Source organism: Peromyscus maniculatus, chromosome 1 (genome assembly GCF_049852395.1).
Source record: "Peromyscus maniculatus bairdii isolate BWxNUB_F1_BW_parent chromosome 1, HU_Pman_BW_mat_3.1, whole genome shotgun sequence".
NCBI lineage: Eukaryota > Metazoa > Chordata > Mammalia > Rodentia > Cricetidae > Peromyscus > Peromyscus maniculatus.
Window position 1 is genome coordinate 212,335,162 of NC_134852.1, and position 24,492 is coordinate 212,359,653.

A 24,492-nucleotide genomic window follows, 5' to 3' on the forward strand; every position below is an offset into this window, starting at 1 on the left:
CCCCATCCTTCCCTTCCCCCCTCTCTCTCCCTTTGTTGGATCCTCAGGAGTCGGCATCTCTGGCCAATAGCAGGTCCCGGGAAGAACGAGTGGGTAGCAGGTGCCAAGCCCAGGGAAATTTACATGCGACTTCCAGACACCAGTCACCCTTGGGAGCCCTGTGATAGCAGCTTAAATCATGCCACTTCTCTGCCAAGCAGGATGCTAACACACACGAATCTCTCCTTCCCCGGTGAGCTGCCAGCCAAGTCCCTGAAATAGAAGAGCTCCTATTTTAAGGCCGGTTCTGTCTAATCTGCTGAAAGGGAGGCATGGCTGCCTCTCTGGCTCTGTCAGAAGCCAAAGCAGCTGTTATACATAGTCCCCGGGTAGAGGACGCTGTGCAGAGGCCAGATGGTGGGTGGAAAGAGGTCATCAGAAAAATGATGAGCAGGTCTCCAGGGGGAGAGAATGGGTGGAGCATGGAAGGAAGCCCCTGGACTAACCTGCTTATTAGTGCCAGGAACAAGTTAATCAGTAGACACCAGACTGACGCAGCTACATAACTGCCTTTGTTTTAGGTAGGGCCACAAGTTACTAACGGGTCCTTGTGGAACCTTTGTGTGTATTCTAAACCATCTCCTCATGCTCCCTGCTCCCAGCCAGCACCCGCTTCTCCTGGTGTCCAGCAAAGCCTCCCTGTTTCTAGACTCTCAGGCTCAGGGAGGCGGCTGAGTCCCATGAAGCTACACTTCATCCTGTGTATCCACTGCCCAATCCTGACAACCAGCATGGAGTCCCACGCGGAGAAAAGGGGTGAGTCCTTTGCAGTCCAAGCTGATCCACGGCCCAGAAATGCAGCCTCACGTGAGCCTGGAGCCTTGGACGGCGAGGAGCCGGCGGTGGCTTTCCCACCACCTCTGCGCTGCCATCTGTAAATGCTAATGGAAGCCACTTGACTATCGCGTTCCCTCCTCTGGAGCACCGTGCATTTCTACCACTTGGATCCTTATATTCTCCTGGTGAGCAAGATGCTATAACTGTCTGCATCCTAAAAAGGAGGTGTAACGAAGTACAGCAAGGTCACATGGCTTGGACTAAGTGTCTTGGAGGAACCAAGAGTGAAACTGAAACCCAAGGTATGCGGCTCAGAGTCGGTGGTCTTCATCTAGCCCCCACCTTTCCCATGAAGCTCTGGGGCAGGGATGTCTGCTGGACCCAGGCATCTCACAGAACTTGCTCAGGGTTTCAGAAGAGAGGCCACTGCTCTGGCATTCAGGCCTCTAATGGCTGCTCCACTTGTACTTGGCTTCTTGCTCCACACACAGACAGTGGCCTGTCCAATGTTACTGGTTGTTACTTCCAAACCAACCAGCTAATAGCCACAGCCCTGACCCACCTTCCCTCCTTGGGCCTTTGGACACAAGTTGGTCTCAGTGGATAGAGGGCAGCAAGGTGGCAATACCCTATACCTGTGTCACAGCTGGGGTCTTCTCAGGCTTGTCTGCTTTCTAAACAAAACAAACAGCTAAATACCCCCAACCCCCCTGCCCTCCCCCCACCACAGCAGGAAGAACTGTCAGTCCACAAATGGATATGAGGAGCCCTGCACTCCAGGCTGTTTCCAAGAGCCAGTCAGATGGGCATTCATTTCTGTTTGGGGCAACCTGGAGGGCTCCGGTGGAACATTCCTCACACTAAGGTCCCTTGCTCTCCTAGAAAAGCCAGCTCACCCCTGTGGTGTGGAGTTTCATCTTGAACTTCTCCAAGTATAGCCACTGCTTGGCCTCGTTGGGGTCCAGGTCATGGTAGAAGTCCCTGGCAGCGTACCCAAAGCTGTGGAACTTCCTCTCTGGTGTCAGCAAGATGGTGGTCGGGGTCTTCTGGTTGGAAACGCCAGGGTCACCTCCCTCCCATCTCCTGTCACCAAGGGAAAGCAGAAGTTACAGGTCTTTGAAAACCCCAGTCCAGTCAGCATAGTGGAGCTGAGTACCTGCTATGCGTATGTCTGTCACTGAGTGCTCAGACTTACTCTGTATCAGCTAACATCTAGACACACCTCAGAATGAGAAGAGGCAAAAACCAGGTTCTTACTCAAAATAAGCTGTGTTTATCTTTCACTCGGTGTTTGCTGAGCACCTACTATGTGCCACATGCTGGTGTCACAGGGGACAAAGCTTATCATGCTTCAGCCTTCCAATAATACAAAGTCTGGATGGTCATACATTTTCTTTTGTTTTTTATTGCAAGCACTCAGACATGGATACAGAGCTGGCCGGAATCCTCTTCTAAATAGGATGGGTGTGAACAAACACATCGAACCTTCCTGACCAGGGAAATGGCCTAAAGGGCCAAAGAAGGTATTCATAGTGACTGGTGGGGCCCAGGAGACAGGACTCAGGAGAGAATGGAAGATGGGGAGAACAAGTAGACCTCAGAGAGAAGGTCACTCCAGGCTACTCTGAGGTGAGCTGGCCCAGGAAGCTAAATGATGGTGTTGGTCAGACAAAGCGTGTGTATGTGAGAAAAGCCACATGTAAATAAGAAGAGCGAGGAATGAGCTGGGAAAGCAGCAGAGCCAGGCTGGAGAGAAGCCCGCAGACTTGGGTTTAATCTGTGAATAATGGGGGTCCCTGAAAGCCTAACAGATCAGAGATGCTGCCATTGAGAACAGACTGAACTCAAAGGAATGGAGGCCAGGAGGCAGATGCAGAGGTCAGGCCCAGCCTGGGACAGAGCTGAGAGAGACAAGAAGAGAGAGGTGAGTACCAAACAAGTCCAGAGGGAGATGACAGCCAAGGAGCCTCAGGACCCTGCAGTGGGGAGCACAGACAGTGACCTGGAGTGCTGGGGAGGAGGGGGCCTTAGGGGAGCACCCAGAAGAGCACAAGCATTTCACCGGAGGGGAAGGCCCCAGACACAACTTCCAAAGCTCAGTGACAGCCCCAGTGACAAGAAGGGATGGCACTAGGGGTCATCCAGGACCAGTCAGTTATAAACTGAGGAAGCAACAGCAGAGGCAGAGGAGGGCACAGGTAGACAGACACAGGTGTGCAATGGGACAGAAGGAAAAGCAAGAGCCAAGGACACAGTGTGGGGAGGACAGGCTGCTCATGCTTCTTCTCTCTTTGGGGTCCCTGCCTTCCAGAAGCCAGGGCTGCCAAGAGCTGTGTCCTTCCCTGCCAAGCTTAGACCCGAGAGCAGCCTCAGGGGGAGACTGGGTGCCAGACACTGGCCCAGTCCAGCAGGGGAGGGGGCAGCTGCAGCCCAGGCTGAGTTCCAGCCTGTTCTCGTGCGCATCACTACAGTCAGCATGAGGAGACGTCACAGGGCAGATGGGTGCCTCCCTCCCGAGGGACTTCCACTCGATGGTTCTGGCATTATCCCTGGCCAGCTTCCCAGTCAGGAAGCATGTTCTCCCTCAGGCTAAGTGTCCTAGGTGACTGAATGGGGACATGGGGTGACTTTTAGGCTAGGTAGCTCTGTTCTCTGCTACCTAGTGGACACCCCACGAGCTTCTTCCACTCAATCTTTTATTCTTTCACTCCCATAAATTTTATATATTTATCCCCTCAGCACTATGTGTGTGCGTGTGTGTGCACACACACGCATGGACTGCATGTAGAAGGGTCCTCACAGAGGCCAGAAGAGGGCATCTGATCCCCTGGAGCTGGAGTTATAGGCAGCTGTGAGCCACCCGATGTGGGTGCAGGGAACTGAACTTTGGTCCCCTGGAAGGACAGCGTAAACTTCTGGGCCATCTCTCCAGCCCTCTTCATCCCCATTCACATGCAGTCTTACACTTTCTCACCCATGCCTTTATCAGGCAGAATCTGGCCATGTCAACATGTTCAGAGCGACAGAAAACCAGAGCAGAGGCCACCTCGCCACCCAGCATCAACGAGGCTGACACCTCCATCCAAAGGACTCTCGCTGTGTGTCACCTCTCGATGCCGACCACCCTGAGGAACAGCACTTCTTAGAACAACTTCAGGGAAGCTGACAAACAGGTCTGTGCTCTCTCTCACTGGGGTTTTCCATCTCTAGGGACATCTGTCTGGCTGTCAGAGGGGGAATCCAGGGTCCATAGCCCTCCGAGGGCCATGTGACATCGGGGTTCAAGAGCCGATCTGAGCCACTAAGCCGGATGACCTGAGTTCCATCCCTGCCCAGGACTCATGAGGTGGACACAGAGAACTGACTCCTGCACCACGGTGTCCTCTGACCTCTGCGCCCTCCCTGCAGCAGAGGATCACCTTGGCATGTGCGTCCCCCCAACCTTCACCTAATTAATGAATAAAAATAGTTCTTTATGTTTTTAAGAACAAAGCTGGCTTTCCATTGTTCAGTGTGTATGTGTGTGTGTCCACATGTGTGCACGCGTATGTGTGCATGGGGGCGCCCAGGCATAGGCCGGAGGTAAACAATGATATTTTCCTTAATTGCTCCCTGCCTTATTTTTTGAGACAGGGTCTGACTGAACACGGGCTGGCCAGTGAGTTCCAGGGGCTGGCCTGTCCCCACACCTCACCACTGTCCCCTGCTCTTCACCATTGCTGGGGACCTGAACTCATGTCCTCACACTTGCTCACAAGCTCTTTACCCACTGAGCCACCTCCCCAGACCCTGGAACCTCTGGTGGCAACAGCCTCAGGCCGAAACACCTGGTTTTCAAGAGAATGTAGGGCCTCACGAGGCGCGTTTGACATTTGACGTTGCGGAATGATGTCGTCCTTTACAAACCTCACAATACAGCTTTGGAAAAATAACCAAAACAGGAAAACCCAAACAGAAACCAACCAAACAAACAAACAAAACCCAAAACAACTCTTAGTGTTTTAAGTGAGGCTATGCTTTTCTGCTGGGCCACATTCATAGCTCCTTAGCCAAGCGTGGCCACATGCAGCCTGCTGCAGGATGGACACCTGGTAAACAGGCTTGCTTTGAGTCAGTTTTACGACGACGACGACTTTAGACAGATAGCTGAGGTCTCACTCTAGGAGTGATGGCTGAATCCCACAATTAACCCTGTTACAGGCAACACAGCACCAATCCCGGTGCATCTTAAATTAACCCTGGCTGGAAAAACAGTCACAAATCCTGAGCTCCTGAAGCTTTCTGTGGATGTCTGAGGACTGCAGGAGCTGACGATGAACCCCAGGGATGGTGGTGTGGGAGCCAGGCTGCTGTAGGCATTAAAGTTGCTCCAGGGCACTTGGGCTTTAGGGTCACCAGGCTAAGGTCCACTCTTCCTTGCTTTCCCAATTGTCTGGTGTTTTCTGTACAGAAGGAAGGCTCCTTCCTGCTTACATGTTCATGTATGCTGATTTGCCCAGTAGAAAACCTCACTAAATTTGCACAAACCGCACATGAGGCATGCACTGCCGTCATCCCCAGTGTTCTCCCTAAGCACCAGTGACTAGCCCTACCTCCAAGTTTACACAGGCGAGGTGACCAGGCTACACGATGCCCTCCCCCGGCAGCACTCACCTCATCACGTGGATACATTCTGGCTCCTTGGTAAAGCTGTAGGCATAGCCACTGGATGTGGTCCCAAAGTCGATGGCCACCACCACAAGAAACGTCTGCTGTTCTGAGACCGGGTCAGCATCGTTCTGCAAATGCATAGCAAGGCCGTGGAGGGTCAGCGCCAGGCAGGAAGAAGCCTCTGCCCTGCCCAGTTTCACCTTCACTACAGGTAGACCACCCCAGCTCAAGCAGACCAGCCTCAGATCCCACCTGAGTGGCTCCAAGAGAGATGAAGACACCCCAGATTGGGGTGTGGGTCAACTGTCTAAGAGCGCCACCTACAGACACTTCTCAGCTGTGCACACGGAGGTGCTACCATCGTGCCCAAGCCCCGTAGAGTGGCTCCGTGTGTGGACACAATCTCCCCACTGCCGCTGTCCCCAGCTCCCTCTACAGAACCCCTGCCACCACTCAGAGCTCTCGCCAGCGCCTGCTCCATCTTTACAGTGTTTCCTTTACCTGGACAGGTGCATGCGTGGTGACTCTGTCCAAGCCCACATACCCATCATGAGACCTCAGGGCCCAGGCCTCATGTGCACAGCTGTTCCTCATCTGTGAGGCCATTTGAACAGCCCACCTCAGGTATCTCAGCTTTCTTTTTTTTTCCTAAAGCAATGTAGACTTTCCTTTCCTTTTCTTCTATTTTAATTCCCAAAGAACACCAAAATTATAAACCTGGCAAACTGTGGACTGAGCTGCTCTGGCTAAATTGGGGGTGAGAACACTACCACTGGCCTCCCTTCTCACTCTCCGCAAGTGCCCTCCCAAGGAGCAAAGGGTACAAAGTCTGAATTTTAGGGGACCAGGCCCACAGGTTACTATTTCCTCCAGTGTACTCAGGATGTGGTCCAGGACTAAGGGAGTTTCCCAGATTCAAGACTGAGACTCCTGAGTGTAAGCCTTTCACACTGAGAGGGCTCTGGGACAAACAAAAAAGGCAGCAACCCCCTAGGGGGCAGTGGCTCCCATGTGTTCCTCACTAGAGCCTTTGTGGATCTGAACAGCGAGTCCAAAGCTACGCTTCTGTGGGCTGCCCCTGCCATCCATCTTTCCTTGTATGGGGACTGGGGAGGGCAAGAGCCCATCCCCTAAGACCAGTGGCTGCTCAGATCTCTCCAAGGAAAATGGAGAAAGAAGCAATTCCCTAGCCACTGATTCTTGGACACAAAGAGAACCTCTGTAGTGGGTAGCCATTCCAGCTTTGATCTGGAAGGTCCAACTCCCATTGAGACTCTGGCAACTGTCACACCTACGAGGCGGGGCCAGGGGAGGCGCCTGGAGACCCAGATCTGGATGGGCCAGCGCTCTCTCTCTCAGTTCTGGGACTCTGAACAGTGGAGGGGGACCGAGCAGAGCTCCAGAGAACACTGCTGGACTGTGATACACCTTCCCCAGATCCCGTGACCTACCTATCACTTAATTTGTAAGTTACGCCATTAAATAAATATCCTTTTAACTACGTGGAGTGGCCTTAATAATTTCACCAATATCTAAACCTCCATGGACAAAGTCACAACATTTTGCTGACTGGTCCCCAAGACATGGTGCTTCCTTACAAGAAGTTGCCTTGTCATTTCTAGGCTCTGGTCTCTCAAGAGCTGATCCCTCTGTCTGCTCACATTATCCTCCAGGCTGGTGTCTCGGCAAACATCAGCCACACCTCAGAAAGCTTTTCCAGGCCAGGGTATGGAATAGGTTTGGCAGAGTGCACACACTACCACCACCTCAATGTACACTCAGCAAAGGGAGAGAGAAAGCAAAGGCAGTTAGTGCATGCACATGCTCACACACACATATTTCTTACCAAGATATGGGAAGGGGACAGAGGTGTTATTCCTGTGTCCCCGAGACTCCGGGCTGGAGAGGAATATGCAGATGTGGGGGCCGTTTCTAAAAGCAAAGACAAAAATTAGATTCTTAAAAGTGACATGGACCAGTCTAGGGAGCAGAAAAAGATGCTATGTGGCTTTGCTCTCCACACAGGGGTTCTTGCAAGTCTGCTACCATGCTGAGCAGAGCGAATTCCCAGCCAGGAAGGCAGGATGTCCCTGCCCAGGCCAGCACCTTGTGCTTGGCCTTTAGAACTTGAACAACTGGATGTCCCTATCCCTTTTCTCTAAGTGACCACCAGGCCTGTCACTGTCCACACACACACACACACACACACACACACACACACACACACACACACACACACACACACTGCTGAACAGGAGGTGCTGCTCTGTTCCCAGAAGGGCTCAGCTCCTGGCCAGGTGCTCTGTAACGCAGACTCCACAGTGGGCTAGTGCAACCTGAATCCTCTGCAGTAGAACGTGGTCCTCTGAGCAACGCAACCATCACCTTCATCAGATCAGCTGTAGCTGTTTGCAAGAACCCACCTCAATGGGGCCTGTCAACTATGAACATTCCCTCACCTGAGAGTCCAGCCTTTCCTCCCAGCATGTGTATGCCATTCTGCCCTAATTGCAGTGGCCTTGGGGTCTTGGGAGTGCTGGAGTACACAGGCAGGGGGAACTTTAATGGAAGGGGCTCCTCCAGTGTGGCTATGGAGAAGCCATGACCCCAGTGCTCGGTGAAGGTTTTCTAGTATGGCTGCTTTGTAGTCACCCATGCTCTGTAAGCCCAACAAACTCATTTCCCACTCTGACCTTTGGTGGAATCATATGTTGTTACTGAGACTTTATTTTTATTTATTTATTTGGTTGGTTGGTTTTTTGTTTGTTTTTTTGAGACAGGGTTTCTCTGTGTAGCCTTGGCTGTCCTGGAACTCACTTGTAGACTTTTTTTTTTTTAATGTGCAATGGTGTTTTGCCATGGGTGTCTAGTTGACTGGAACTGGAATTACAGGCTGTTGTGAGCTGACAAGTGGGTGCTGGGAATTGAACCCGGGTTCTCTGGAAGAGCAATCACTGCTCTTAACCACTGAGCCATCTCTCCAGCTCATCACTTGTAGACTTTATAATGGGGAGAGAGATTCCGTTTATGTCTCTCCAGGGAAGGAATTTTTGCAGCAGTACCAGAGAGGATGTGATAATTTCCATGGATTCTGGAAAAGCATCTATAGCCCACAGGCTCCCAAAGGTGCACAGGACACCCCCTATCCCAGGGTTAACAACTCCTGTCCACAGGACATGGAGCATGAGTACAACTCCGAGGACAGCATCTGATGGCCGATGCACGACCTGCCATCTTCTTCTAGCACAAGGACCTCCAAAGCATGGACAACTCATGTCCAATATTGGGGGCGTGTAGCAGCCAAAAGGGGGCTAGGTTAGCTTCCCTGGCCCTGGGACACAAGGAACCCTAAGTCAAACAGAAGAAGGGCCAACAGCAAAGTAGCATAAATATCATGTTGTCCCGGCCCTGTTGCAATGATCCAAGTACAGACATTTGTTCTGCAGTAGTCTCAGGGGCCCCCAAGGACAAGACACACTGTCCCTGGTCAGTGCTTGAAGGCTCCACAGTGGCCTTATGCCCATTGCCCAGGGCTGGCAGGGCACCAGAGCAAGCAAGCAAAGACCAGAAGCTGCCAACCAAACGGGGAAACAATAGCCAGATGCCTCACGCCCACCAGTACCAGGGTCCAGGTCTTACTCTGAATACCATGCTGGTTTAGTACACAGCTTAATTCCATGTGGGCAGTAGGTGGGTTGGCTTTCTCTGGGAAAGGCTCTCCCCCCCACCCGCCGGGGGGTGGGGGGAAGCATGAAAAATAGCTCCATCTGCTAAATCACTTTGCGTTAATCTCAGGCTCTTGCAGAATTACTTTTTTTCTACTTGGTGGGAATTCAAACAGCATCATCTCAGTGGCTCTTGAACAGACTGAGGAGTGAAACAGATCACGAAAACGCAAATGGAAATCTTTGATGGGAAGCTTTGAATCTGCAAGTCACCTCCCATCTGTGGGCTTACAGCCCTTCTCTTCACCAGGAGAATCAGCAAGTATAGAAGATGGCCGGCTTCAATGCCACCAGAGAAATGCAGACCAAAACTGCAATGAAAGCAGGGTGTGGTGGCACACACCTTTGATCCGAGCACCTGGAAAGCACAGGCAGGCAAATTTCTTGAGTTTAAAGCCAACTGGTCTACCAAAAACTACAATGAGATGTTACTTCACCCACAAGGATGACTATAATTTTTGAGAGGAAAGGAAAACAAGTTTAGAAATTGGAACTCTCATGCATTGCTGGTGAGAATGTAAATGGTGCAGCTGCTGTGCAAAACAGTTTGGCAGCTCCTCGAAATGTCATATACAGAATAACTGTATGATCCAGCAATGTGACTACTAGGGACTTGAAAACAGACTCACAGAGAGACTTGTATGTGAATGTTCATTGCCGCAATATTCACAATAACCAAACGGTAGAAATAAGCTCATGTGTCCACCAACAAAGGAGTGGGTAAGTAAAACGTTGTTCACTCAACACAGTGGAATGGTATTAGGAGCAGTTCAACTATGTGCAAAGGGAATGACATTCCTAGACACACTGTAACACCAGTGGACCAGGAAACTATTGAAATAAGCTAGACACGAAAGGGCAAATAGTACGTAATTTCACTTGTATGAACTATCCAGAACAGGCAAATTCAAAGAGTCAGAAAGTAGATGAAAGGTCACTGGGAGTTACTGCTTAATGAGCCCAGAGTTCTTGACCGGGACAATGAAAAGTTTTGCAAATAATTAGTGATGCTGTGGCACAGTGTTGTGAATATAAACCATGCTGCCCAACTAATGTACATTTTAAAACTGTTTCAATGGAAAGTTTTGTGTTATGTATACTCTAACATAATAAAAAAAATCATTTATTAAAAACTCATCTTGGGCTGGGGATGTACCTCAGCTAATAGAGTGCTGGCCTAGCATACACAAAGCCCTGTGTTTGATCCCCAGCATCATATGGTGACCCACACCTGTAATCCCAGCACTGTGAAGGTAGAGAGGCTGGAGGATCAGATACTCAGGGTCATTCCCATGCTGCATAGGAAGTTTAAGGGCAGCCTGGACTACTTGAGCTTTGTCTAAAAACAAAACCTATCACTCATCTTGCTCATCAGAGGACACAATATTTCCTGTACCTATCAGTACCCATGTCCCAGGGTGCTTGGGAAGAGAGAGTACAGTTGGCTCCTCGGCTAGCCCACTGAACACCTCCAGCTTTGTTCGTCTCCAAGCTCAAGGCCCCTCTTTCCACAAAAGCCAGAGGATTCCTCTGTCTCCACACGGGGGCCCAGCCAGGCAATCATTCCACTGGGGTAACCTCGGGAGAGCTGCCATCTACGCAGGAGCTGCCCTCTCCCCACCTGCTACCTGGAAGGCCTAAGGCTGTGTGTCCACGTTTGCACAGAAGGTCTTGGAAGACACCAAACATCTAATTGCCCAGAAAATCTGGTGCTGGCAATTAGCAAACAAGTTATCATGCACAGATGATGCATCCACCCTGCTGTTGCCTGGTTCTAATTATCCCATCACTCAACCCTTCTCAAGCATGTCTTTGTTTGTCCCACTGACATGCAAAACAGCACATGTCCAGCCATGCATTGAACATGCACATGCCTTGGAACCTCAGGGGACACCAGGATATACTGAGGGCAAAAATCAAGGAGGCGGTTCTCATCCTCCCCTCCGCCGCTGCATATGGCATGGTATTTAAAAAAAAAAATCATTTGACTTGCTGATCACTTTCCAGGCCTAGAGGCAGTCGAACTTCATGGACTTCTTCCATTAGAAATTAAAAGTCAGCTGCACTGTGCAGATTTCAAACTGATCTGCATAGATGGGGTGGATTGGTAACATTTTCATAGACATGAACAAAAACACTTTTTAAAACTTCATGAGGAAATGGAATAGCCTACTGTACTCCCTGAGAGGTAACAGTGAAAAGTTCCTGGGCACTGACAGTCTCAACCAGAACTGACTTCTTTCATGCTGTACACAAATAAGGATAATTAAACACACACATGAAAGGACAATGGAGCATCAACCACTTCCTGATGGATAGGAGATAACAAACCCCAGAACTGATCTATGAGTCTGCGAGCATAGGGAAGAAGAGTATTTCTCTGGCTATCCCTTACCAAAGGCCGTCTACAAAGGGACACGCCGCGTGTCATTGGTTCATACTGCTGTACAGTGACATCTCCATAGGACACAAAGCTCAGCCAGCAGAAGTTTCTGACTGGTGGGCTTAGGAACAACGAAGCCAAAGAGAAGAAAACTGGCTCAGCTGTAGGAGTGGGGAAGGAAGACAGCTAAGATGTAGACTAGAGGGAAGTGCTTTACGAGGAAGGTGGCCAAGGGCAGAGCTGAAAATCCTAGGAATCCCACTGGATCACACAGAGACTATCCAAGGTCTGTCCATAGCACCGTGGGTGGATCAGCTTTCTGTGGCTGTGACAGAATACCTGAGATTATCAACTAAAAAAGAGGGGTTTATGTTGACTGACATCTCAGAGGATTGGCTCTGGTGCCTTGGTCCTGCTGCTCCAGGCCTGTGGTGGGGACATGTGGTGGAGGAAGTCTGCTTACCTCATTTGGGCCAGGAAGTACAGACAGACAGACAGAGACACAGACAGACAGACACACACTCACACACACAGGCGTGGGGGAGTCTCAATACCTCCTTCGAAGACACATGCCCAGTGACCTCACATCCTCCCAGGAGGCTCCGTTGTCTCCCAGTGGCCTTGGCAGGAAGGGAAGAGGGACCCCGAAGTTAAGTCACAGAAGTTAGAAGGACAGGGACCATTCAAAGATGCAAGCCATCAATGGCAAAACCCAACAGGGCTAAGAGGAAGTGACCCTGGTGTTTTCCGGTGAATGGACATTTAATCATCAAGTCTCCTTCATCACTAGTTTTAGATAATTTTTTGTGGTGCTAGGAACTGAACTCAGAACCTCACAAATGCCAAAGGTGCTCTACCGCTAGGCTATATCCTCAGTCCATGGTTTAGATAATTTAATATCACTCTGGTCTTGTACAATTAGGGCATAGGTGATCTTTTTCTTAACAGTTTAGTGAATATAAAAGCAAGTTGACAAGGGTGTTTGTTCATTTTTAATCCTGGAAGCCTCCAATACATTCTTCAACCAAGTCACTTTTAAAAATAAATTTTCAGCACCAAAGGCTACAGAAAATCAAAGTATTTACACAGCAAAGGAAAAGAGAAACTAATAAATGTATTCTGAACCAGTAAGTCTCCTGCTACAGACCTCCTTGGAACCCCAGCCTAGCAGTGGGGAGCAGGTAGTTAGCTTAACCCTCATGGCTTGCCTTAATGGCCTAAGAATTAAAATGTGGGCTTCATTTGGTTCTAGCTACAAAATGCAAGGTATGTAAAAATACGACGCTGTTTTATTTGCTCCGGACTCTAATGGCTTTAATCCGAGCAGACGTTCTTTAAAAAGAAAAAAAAAAAAAAAAAACTTGCAAAGGGAATCGTAATTCATAAACTTGCTTGTTGCCCTTGTCTCCATGGGGGACATTAGTCAGCAATGGCAGTGAGCAGACTCCCCTGCTGTCTGAGATACATGAAAATCGATCTCCCACCCTAAATACAACACTCTTAAAGATGAAGATGGAGCCACTGGCCTGACCTCAGGCTGCAGCGCTCCAGATTCCTGTAAGATGTGACAGGTGGTCTCAACACAGGATGACCTCTCTGCAGTGTTTTCCTTGCTGACTTTCAGATTTATGTGTCTATTAAATAAACAGTCCTTTTTAAAGACATCATTTTTTTAAGGTCCTACAACTTTAAAAAATGCAATATGTATACATTTTCCATTTCTTCTTTCCGGGATGACAGGCGTTTGCGAAGAAGCCTGGTCTTTCTCTCCTCACACACACTCCCTGCAGTGTTATCCTGGAAACTGATCTGCTCAAGGTCGTGTGTAGGTTACTGGGAAATGTCTTTTGGGAGGGGGATAAAAACTCTTTTATTGCCCTGGAGCAGGCTTCACGGCTAGCCGAACTAACACATTATACCAAGCTGAAGTCCCATCTCAGTAAATAATTGATGGGATTTTTTTTTTAATTAATGTGGTTGATGTCCAGAGTAAATGGAAATTTTATTAGCATGAGCAGGGAGACCCTCTCACTATAGAGAACGCTGAGTATAAAATAACTGCTCTCCAAATGCTAAGTCCTAATTATGGAAATAAATGCTCCCTGGTTGAAACCAAAGCATCTAGTATAGGCCGAATGGGGGCTGTCACAATGGGCTGTGTCTTCTAGTAACCCTTCCTGCTTCCTGAACAATCCAAGAGATGAGATGAGAACAGAGCAGTTAGGTCTCCCCAGTCGATGAGTTCCCAGAATGCTCAGTCGGATAGAACATGCTCTCCTCATATTGGGTTCCCAGGCCTTCAAACTGTGCCTCTGCATGTCCAGGCAACTCCCAGAAGCGGTGAGGAAATGCCTTTTAGACCAACAGCTTACACAAACTGGAACTCAGCAGCCATGCAGCCCCTGGCCACCAGCATCCAGCATTTAGAGAAACTTCACACATGCCTCAAGATAGTTCAGCCCACCAGCGCCCCACCCCCACCCCATGGACTCTGTTCCATGGGTGGAGGTCAGGTCTTACTTCCTTTCTGATGCCCCTGGCTCCTGACATGTCACAGGATAGTTGGATGGACTGGTGAATGGATGGGTAGACAGACTGAAGAGTGGACAGATGTGTGTGTGTGTGTGTGTGTGTGTGTGTGTGTGTGTGTGTGTGTGTGTGTGTGTATGATGGTTGGTGTTAACTGTCAGTTTGATATCTAGAATCAGCTGGCCTCTGGACATGCCTGAAGGCAGTGATCTTGATTACCCAAATTGAGGTGGAAAGACCGGCTCCTCCGCTCCTCCACAGGCAGCATCGTTTCCTGGCTGAGATCCTGGAGTGTGTCATAGAATGTAATGGAGAAGTGGAGCTGAGCGGGCAGCATTCATCCATCACTCTCCACTTCCTGACTGTGGGTATCATATGACCAGATGCTTCCAGCTCCTGCTGCCATGATGGACTGCACCCTTGAACTCAGAGCCAGAATAAAAGCTTTTTTCCTTGAGTTGCTTGTGTCAGGGTATTTCATCACAGCAACAGGAAAAGAAACTAAAACAGACGGATAGGTGGGTTTTTATGTGTCCAAGAGTGGACCTGGTGGCTATTACCCACAGATTTGGGGGGGGGGGCGATGAGGTCTTTCCCAACTGAGGCTCTAACCTCTCAGTCAGAGTATTAGGAATGCACCCAGTGCTCTTTAGGTTACTGCTAAAACGTAGAATCAACTCTCAAATCAGCCAGATACGCCTCTCTCTCTCCTCAGACACCCCTTTCGTCAGAGGAACCATCGTGGTTCCCAGACAAGGAAGGTCCTACATGCTCTCTCTTTCTCGTTCCATCCCCAAGCCCCATCATTCCTGTTTCTAACGCCTCTCACTTCTTAGTTTGCATTCTGCAAAGTCACTACCACAGCCTTGTCCCAGACCCTCTTGGCCTCGATCATGGATCCTGCTTGGACCTGCCCAGTGCAAGCCATACTCACCCACCTTGCAGTCAGAGCATCCGGTCAAAGCTCAGCTTCTCCCACATCCTCAGTCCTGTCAGGGGCTTCTTAATGTCGATTCCCCGTGAGGGAAGGCTCTGCCCACTGATAACTCTGGCACTTCAAAGCCCACTGCATCCACCTACAGCCTCCTTTCACCCTATGCCTGGCCATGCCACATCTTCCCTAGGATCCCAAACACTTTGGTTACTCTGCACACAAGAGTGTCCCAGCTTCTGTGCCAAGACAACCCTGCCTTGTCCTCAGGCCCTATCCCCCCAAGTCAGCCCTTTTGTTTGGGTACCAGGAGAAAGGACTCTGTTCATCGGTGTTTGGCAATGAACCGGTGACGTTCAGGTGTCAGCTGCTCTAAATTGGGTTTCTCCATGAAACAACCACAAGGAAGAGGCAAGGGGCTGGGGACATGGATCGGAGGGTTTCACGCTGGTGTGCATTAGCGCCCCCTGGAGGGCTTGTTAAAGTGGAAGCTTTAGCACCCAACCCTTCCAACAGGGTTGAGGCACTAAGAATGTGAGCCCACGAGGAGTTTCCAGTCCCTGACTCTGCCCCAGACACCAAGGGCTACAGCTTTACAGAGACTCAAAACACGTCCATCACAGGAATCGCAACCTGTGAACTTTTACAGGATTGTAATTTTTGTTTGTAATTTGTGAGACAATGAAAAATGTAAAGACTGACCTGATATTAACGATTTATTATTCATAGCATGGTTGTGGAATCCTTTAAAAAAGATTTCCTTTAGGGATACATCCTCAGATATTCACAGGTGAAGCAATACAGTGACCGAGAGTCACGCCAAAATAATTTGGGCGGGGTTGTGGCTCAGTGGGTAGAGCGGCACATCCTGTAAACACAGCACTTGGGATGCAGCCCTCCAAGGTTACCTTTGCTGTCCTGGTTAGTTCAGAGTCACCCGGGAGGAGGAAACCTTAACTGAGGAACCGCCTCCATCAGCTTGGCCTGTGGGGCGTTTTGTTAACTAGTGATTGACATGGGAGGTCCCAGCTCACTGTGGGTGGTGAGCTCCACACTCGGGCAGTCCTGGGTCATACAGGAAAGCAGGCTGAGCAAGCCACGGGGAGCAAGCAGCATCCTCCATAGCTTCTGCTTCAGTTCCTGCCTCCAAATTCCTGACTTGAGCTCCCGCCGCCGTGGCTTCCCTTGATGATGGACTGGAACCCGAGTAAACCTTCCACACATTTTATTTATTTGTTTGTTTGTTTGTTTGTTTTGGTTATTCAAACTTGAGTTGATAGTTTGGAACTATTTGAAATATACAAGCCCAGAAATCTATTGGGAAAGTTCTCACTGAACACACATTACATACCACGCTGAGCACTTTATAAGTAGAACTCACAAAATCCTGCCTTGTAAAGTTGCTGTTAGATACTGTCAAGATTCCCATTCTAATGATGAGAAAAAATTGAAGCCTGGGAGGTCTGGGTGCCGCCCAGCTGAATTCAGAGTTCTCCGAGTCCAAGCATTCTTCCCACTATCAGGCCCCATACGGATGAGACCGTGAAACAAGCGTTGTCAACAGAATGTGTGGGGCTGGGTACTTCAAAAAGAATGGGCGTTTGTTTCCTTGAGTAGCTGGACTGGTTAGTCTTTATTGTCAACTTGACACAGCCAGCAGTCACCTAGGAAGATGGAGTCTCAGTAGAGCATTGCCCAAATGAGATGGGCTGTGGTGTCTGTACGGAACAGTCTTGGTTGCTGATGGTTGTGAGAGGCCCACCCCACTGTGGACAGTACTAGCCCTGGCAGATGGTCCTGGGTTGTGTGAGAAATGTGGCAGGGCACACAGAGAAGGGGGGCGGGGCGGGGCGGGGAAGAGGGAGAACGGGAGAACGGGAGAACGGGAGAACGGGAGAACGGGAGAACGGGAGAAGGGTAAGCAGAGTCCCTCCCTCGTTTCTGCTTCAGTCCCTGCGCTAACGTCTCTTAGCAAAGCCTGTTACCTGGAAGTGTAAGCTGCTTTGGGTCATGGTGTTTATCACAGCAACAGAGATCAAATTGGAACAAGTTCCGGAAGCTGGGAAGTCTAGGGCTGAGAAGCCTCATGTGGATAGGCCTCCTTGCTGTGTCATCCCATGGCCGAGAGCAGAAGGGCAGAAGTAGCAGTGATCTGGGGACCAGAGGGGACACAGCCATCCTTTAGTTAGGAGGTCACTCTGTGATCACTAACCCACTCCTGAGGTACCAGCAGTGATCCATCCACAAGGACAGAGTCCTTGCGACCGATCTAACCTCTGGAAGAGCCCACTCTTCAGCACTGCTGTGTTGGGCATTAAGTTCACACCACGCGAAACAGGGGGACACAAACAATCCTAACAGTTATGAATGAAAATCTCTACTTCACATATGAGCAAAACAGTATGGGGGCATCAGGGCATTCCCAAGTCAGGCCACCATGCAGTTCTGCCTTCCTTGGGGGAAGGAAGTTCCTGAAGATCTGAACAAGAGCCTTCATTTTTCAAGCTATTAATTGGCCAAAACTCAAAGATCCAAGTAGGGGAGGGATAATTTGATGTCACAGAAGAATAGGAACAAAGTTAGGAAAGTGGGGGTTCAAATCCTGGCCTGGCCACTTTCCAAATGCAGGCCTGGAGTGGGCGACTTTCCTTCTCAAGACCTCATTTTACTCACCTAGAAAGTGGGGCTGGGTAACCATGGTGATATATTTTATTGGTGCACTATGAGGATTAAGTAAAAAAAAAATATCTATCAAACATGGAAAGCATCCAATAGAAGTTTTAGGTATTTTTTTTATTTATCATCATCATCATCAAGTTGGTCCAGCTGCTGCAGAGGAAATGATCTGGTGGTTACACCCTGGAACAGGCAAAGAGTCCCCAAACATACAAGGTCAGTAAATATATTCCCTCTACATTTAGATTCTGTGGGTTAGTTCATCAAAGCTGAAAAATCCATACCAGACAGAAATTTGGCAGATGGAACCTTCAGGAAAACTCCTAGTGATAGGAACTGTGAGGGCCAGCACTGCCAAGGATGAGGGAGACCGTCTGGCCCCAGCTCCCCGCTTAGGCTGTCTGCTCACCCAGGGGCACTTTCAGAATAACCAAGAATGTGGGAGCCACGTGGCCATGACTGCAGCCTTCTTAACTCCTGCGAGGAAGCCTGGTTTCCCATCTAAAAACTAAACAGGCCAACACAGGGCTCTTTTCTACCTGGGACCGACCCCCCCACCCGGCTCTTTTCTACCTGGGACCGACCCCACCCCACCCCACCCCCGAGTTGATAGTGAACATCCTTGGGATTGGTTCTGCCTTAAGAAGCTGAATCCACAGCTGCTGGGATTGCTCTGAGGCTAAAGAAAGTTCTTCTACCATCCCAGTCAGTTGGTCTCACACTGAGCAAAAGAGCACTCCCCTCCCCCACCTGTCTTTGGAAGGAAAAGGGGACAGCAGGCGAGGGCAGGGGATGGAATGGCTGGGTTCACCTTTCCATAGCTGAGCTCTCTACAGAGTGTGGCACTGTGTCCAGGAAAGGGGTTTCTCAGCCAACCGGGTGTTCCTAGCCTGGGGAACTTGAACACAAACCTCCAACTTTATTTAGGTGTCTGGGAGAGTAGAGGTGTGAGCTCCTTCAGAGTCCTCTGCAGAGTTCCTTAATAGATGTCCCAAGGCAGATGTGTAAATGATTCACTGACCTTGGAGGGTACCTCCCAAGCACAGATGTGTCATTTCCTTATACATAGGTGCTATCCCATGCCAGGAGCTTAAGGGCTACTGTCTCTCTTGGACACCAAGATGTGGCAGCACAAGGATGTGGTCACAGACCAGCACAGGACTGCTCTGAAGCCCAGACTGCTGATGCAGCTGAAGGGCTGAGAAGGGGCCACCCTCCTCCCTGTCCCTGCCTGGCAGATGAGCAGTTTCAAAGTGCTCTGGAATAAATGCTAAGATTCCTAATAGGCCTCGGGAGCCACATCGGGATGAACAGCCCCAGCACTGATACAGGCTGTGTAGCGGGCCACGGTGGTTCATACTTGTCATCTCAGCACTTGGGAGGCTGAGGCAGGAGGATCAACATGGGAAGCTAGCCTGGACTACACAGTGAGTTCAGGGATAGCCTGAGCTTTGGAGTAAGACCCTGTCTCAAAAAACTAAATGAATTCTGTGTGACTATTTTCATGGACCAAAGCTTCTGCTTCCAGAAGGTAAAAGCAAAGAGACACAAATGCTCAGAGGTTCGGGGGAACCTTGGGAGAAACAAGGCAGGACCACTACCCAGCACAGCCAGAGGAAGAGGCTGGTGGCTGCTGTCCAAACTGCAGGGACACCTCTGGGAACCAACACCTCACTTAGAAAAAACTCTTGCACCACTGTGGGTAACTTCCTTGGAGGCTTACAGGGAGAAAGGAGAAAAACGTTCTTTCAAAGACTTCTTAAGATCCTTTTAGCTCAAAACTCATAATTATTTCTCAGTGTTTTTAATACAAAAATCTTTAGTGGTGAATTTGTATGTCAACAAAGACAGAATTTGTCAGCTAGACCCAGTTACTGATTAATAGTGGGCTTTGCTAAGGTAAGTGTGTGTGGCAAAATTTTAAGAGGAGCTTCCCTCTGAGGGAGTTGACAAAGGAAACTTAACTCAGAGAGGCAGAAAAGAGAACACCGGTGGATACCAAAGGAGAGCCCACCCCAACCCTCACCCGCAGGAAAGGTAAGGGGTTCTTGAAGATGCTTTCTAGGGAGGGGGTTCAGCTCTGGGGCATCTCCATAGAGCAAAGGGTGAGTATCAAAGCCCTAGAGACCAGAGATAAGCAGCCAGCCCAGAGGTCAGCAGCCAGCCCAGAGGTCAGCAGCCAGCCCAGAGGTGAGGAGCCAGGCCAGAGGTCAGCAGCCAGCCAAGAGGTCAGCAGCCAGCCCAGAGGTCAGCAGCCAGCCCAGAGGTCAGCAGCCAGCCCACCGGCCACCTAGGAATCTACCATGAAGTCGGCAGGGGTGTCCTCACGAAATGTCCCTAGTGCTGGTCTTACCCAGAGAAGGCAAAGGCTGACCACCAAATAAAGATAAGCTTTGAAATTTCAACTATAGTAAGTCTCAAAACAGGAATAGAAGAAATAAACCCCAGACTCCTTATCCCACCCATCCCAACCTCCACCCAATCACACACCTCTGCTAAAACACAAATTGAATCCCTTCAAATTCTTTACAGACCTGAGGTGGGAGAACACAGCAAAGCCAGGAACTAGCATGTGTACTAATTTTCAGGGGTCTGGAGAGACAGCCTGGGTGTTCACACACCCCAGCGTGTGTGTTATGTGTACATGAGTGGGCTTAAGATCATGTGGCATCCCAGGAACCCTTTGTTCCTGACTCACATTCAGCTCAGCAATGCTTGGGCCCAGGAAAGGAGACTTTGTACCGTGACGGCCATGCATGGGTGGCCAATGGCCCCATCTGGGCTTAGGGAGGAGATTGTGGGCACCCAGGGTGGTCCATCCGCCCTGTCATCCCTCTTCTTGCCCCACAGGCCTATTCCTCCAAGGACGCAGCATTCTGGCTTCACTTGGCCATGGGTGGCCTACAAGGACAGCCTCTCTGACCTCAGTGTTACCTTTAACAGCCTGTCTGGAACTCAATTAATCGGCACCATCTCCTCTGCAGAATGGAATGCTCCACACCTCCCAGAATGACCAGCCTGATTCCTGCAGGCACACCCCACTGAATCTGGAATGTCTGAGTCCTGTGTTGACCCTAAGACGAGGAAATGGGCTGGTCCCAGGGACACTCAGCCTTTACTTCCCATTTAGTCTGAGAGGGTCCTGAACGGTGTGGGCATCTGCTGAGAATAATCAGGGATAGTGAACAAGCAGCTACACACACTACCGGGAAAGGAAGCAACTGACCCTGGGCAATCAATCGCTTCAGCTCTCCCTGCAAAGGAAATTATTGGAATGAACCAGGACCTTAATAAACATCTGCCTGACACGTGTTCTCTCCCAGTCCTCTGCTGCCCACCCCACCAGCCTGCCATCCTCTGGACCAGAGAGCGTGCAGCCACGTGAATTTCATAGAGGAGGAGCTGACTGTGTGCCCTCCAAACTGAGCCAGTGACTTCAGATTAATACCGCAATGGGAAACATCACAGACTTCTGAGCTCTTTGTGAGATGCTGGGTAAATGATGCAGCGGTGGGACAGACTGATGCCACTGGAGGCAGTGGGAAGGCAGCCCCAGAAAGGGAACGCTGACTGGAAGGAGGATTGTGCTGAGTGAGCAAGATGCAGAGGGGACCATGGCAGAGGGAACATCATGAGAGAGACAAAGCAGTGTGAAGAGCTTCCCTGAGGGCCCCTCACCCATCGGGCTGGTTTCTGCCTCCAGGTTGCTCCCCTTGGACCCCACCTTAACCATGAATGTCATTATAAAACCCCCGCCTTGGTACGTGATGTATCCCTCTATTGCCCTTTGCATACGATTCAACTATGTAACCAATCAGTTGCCTTAATTAGGATCTCACCACTTCCTCTTGTCACCTTTGCCCCTCATACAGCCTCTCCATCAGCGGGCTGTGCTCTCTGCCATCTGGGAAGCCATCTGCTGTCCCCCAGTCTGTCTCCTGCACTGTCTGCAGGACCAGGGCCAGCTTCCCTTCCTGTGGGAGGAGCTGACCCTTAGGGCTGTGCTCCTCCAGGGTGGGGGATGGGACTAAGCTCAGAGCTAGCTGGACTCCAGGGATATCCAGTTCTTCCTTCAACACTTCTGCCAAAGACAGGGCTTTGCCCCAGGCCTCAGATTCTTTGCTACAAACAGCTAGCAAGAGTCTCACTCAGGGAAGACCTGTAAGAAAGCTTCAGTACCACACGGGATAGAGAAAGGGTGCTCGTGAGAACGGGAGCCACCTGCCACCTGGCCACAAGGGAGGGTTTCCAAGTCAGGCTTGAAACCTGTTTTGGTCCAGACAAGGCGCCCATCCCACGTGCACTGCGAGAAATGACTACAAGCAAGCAAGGCAGCCACTGACCCCAAGTCCCTGTGACAGCCATGAACCTTACTCATGTGTTGAAATCCCTGTGTAGTTGAACATATGCCAAACCTATGGCCTAGTAACTCTACTGTCAGGCCTTTACTTATGAGATGTGAAGGCTTGCATCTAACATGAGAGTTATTTCAGAATGTCCACAGTGGGATTTGTTTATTTGTTATTGCTTTCACAGGAGTCAAACACAGCTCCAAAGAGAATGGAAAAGCAGAGTATGGTTTAATCTTGCAGAGCTACTCCTCAGCAATAGGAAAAGACCCAGCGACTGGGATATGAGAGCCGGAGCAAGCCTCCAGGTCACTGCAGAGGAAGAGGCCCTGGGCAGGGCGCACATACTCTATGGTTCCTTTATGAGAAGTTCGGGAACAGGCAGACTGGGCTAAAGAGTCCACAGGCACTGAGAAGGGGCACAGGGAACTCTGTGGAGTGATGCCATCATAAGAGCTGGTGGTGTGGCTCAGTTATAGAATGCTGGTCTAGTACGCATAAAGCCCTGGGTTCCATGTGCAGCACTGAATTAACTGGGCATGGTGGCACATGCTTGTAATAACAACACTTAAAAGGCAGACAGGAGGAAGAGGAATTCAAGGTCTTCCTTGGGTATATAGCAAGTTCAAGGCCAGCCTGGACTACATTTAAAAAAAAAAAAAAAGAAAATTCATCCTCTGTTTTGCCTGATGTGGTGCTTAAAACATGCTTCTTGTTGCTATGGTAACAAGTTATTAGCATTTAGTGGCTTAACACAAAATGCCTTCATTCCGTTACGGTTCTGGAGGTCAGGCATCTGAAATGGGACTAATGGCCACATTCAAGGTGTAAGAGGGCAGGGCTGGTTCCTTCTGGAGGAGCCAGGGAAGAATCCATCCCATGCCTTTTTCAGACTCCCAAGGACATCTGCATTCCTCGGCTCAGCTCGCCTCCAGCTCCACAGGCAGCCGCACTACAGCTTCAAAATGCCATGTCTGATTATCCTGCCTGTCTCCTTCACTTATGAGAACCCTTGACATTACACTGGCGCACCCAGGGAGTCCAGGAAGCATTCATACCTTCAAGGCCCCTCCTGCCATGCCAGGTAATATTCGGAATATGTTCCTGGGAGATATTGGCTTAGTCCAGTTGGACTGTAAGAAAATAATAAAGTGGGTAGTTTACAAATGACAGATATTAATTTCTCAGCATGGAGGTTGGGCAGCCCAAGGTGAATCCCAGGCAAATCCAATGGCTTCTGAAGGAGGACCTGCTTTCTGGGATGTGTCTGGCCCCATCTGGCTGTGTCCTATTATGGTGGGTGGAAGAGGCAGGGCAGGTCTTGGGGAATCCTTTATAAGGGCACTAATCCCATTGATGAGGTTCAGCTTTCATGATTAATCACTTCCCAAAGACCTTACTTCTAATGCCATCAAGCTGATGACTAGGGGGTACAAAGAAACCAGAGCAGACATGTTTAGGGGCCCGGTACCCTGCAGATACACATACCGAAAACCCATGAGCTATGTACTCACTACCTGTATGTCTATTGGTTGATAAATCATATCAGTAATAATAAAGAGCAAACATTAAGGGCTCCTAAGTTGGCTGCAGAGGCCCCATCCCCTTTGCCCACACCCTTTTACTGAATCCTCACACTCACCCTAGATCATGATTTATGGAAACTGAGACACAACCAAGTTGCTTAAAATCTCTCTTGTAGCTGGAAGAGGTAAAGCTCCCTTGAATCCAGGTCCATGCCCCACCCACTGAAGTTCCCTGTTGCAAAATCCAGGCAGGCGACCCAAAGGAGAAAGGAAGCGCTGGGGTGTAGGCACCAAAACTCCATCCTTGCTCTGCCCTAAGCAGATCAGCAAAATGAAAGAAGATGGCGAGAGCAGGCACAGTGGGAGTGACGGAAACCACAAACTGAAGAAGAGCTCTGATCGCCGAGGCCATGGAGCTCTGGCTCCACCCAACAGAGGACTCTGAAATCCAGACTTCCACACGAATACTCTCATAGGCAATGAATCTAAACTTTCTTAAGAGAATAGAGAAGCCAGGCTTTCCCACACACACACTCCCAGGTTGGCACCATGTGCTCCTTGCATAGCCTCACCCTGGGAGAGTGGCCTGGGGTACCCATGCGGAACCTGTCAGTGGGAAACAAAACTTCCCCCAGCATAAGGAACCTCAGATCCTCAAGTGTCCAGTATCCAGAGCCATGGTCATACACACCCAGGAACATGTAGTGCCATGCTCAGTTTGAGTTTCAAATGGCAATCCCAAACCCTAGGAAGAGAAACCATGGGCCACTTGTCAAATACTCCTCAGTAGGCTGGTACAGAGTGCTGCAGCTCACAGAGTCCAGCCCTTTCTGCTCCCCACATATTTGGGTTGAGGGAACCACCGGGCCTTAAGAGTGGTGTCCTCGTAGTTCATGTCAGTGTCCCC

General features: G+C 49.9%; 1 protein-coding gene across 3 annotated transcripts in view; it reads right to left on the minus strand.

Annotated features, from left to right (window-relative positions):
* Hspa12a (heat shock protein family A (Hsp70) member 12A) overlaps nt 1-24,492 on the minus strand; it is a 157,765-nt gene that overhangs the window by 26,956 nt on the left and 106,317 nt on the right. For all 3 annotated transcript variants that reach the window (XM_015997188.3, XM_076563404.1, XM_006978455.4), the window contains 3 exons: nt 7,313-7,398; nt 5,470-5,594; nt 1,713-1,899 (listed from right to left, as the gene is read on the minus strand). In XM_015997188.3, the coding sequence (XP_015852674.1) occupies nt 1,713-1,899; nt 5,470-5,594; nt 7,313-7,398 (398 nt within the window). The remainder of the gene's footprint in view (nt 1-1,712; nt 1,900-5,469; nt 5,595-7,312; nt 7,399-24,492) is intronic.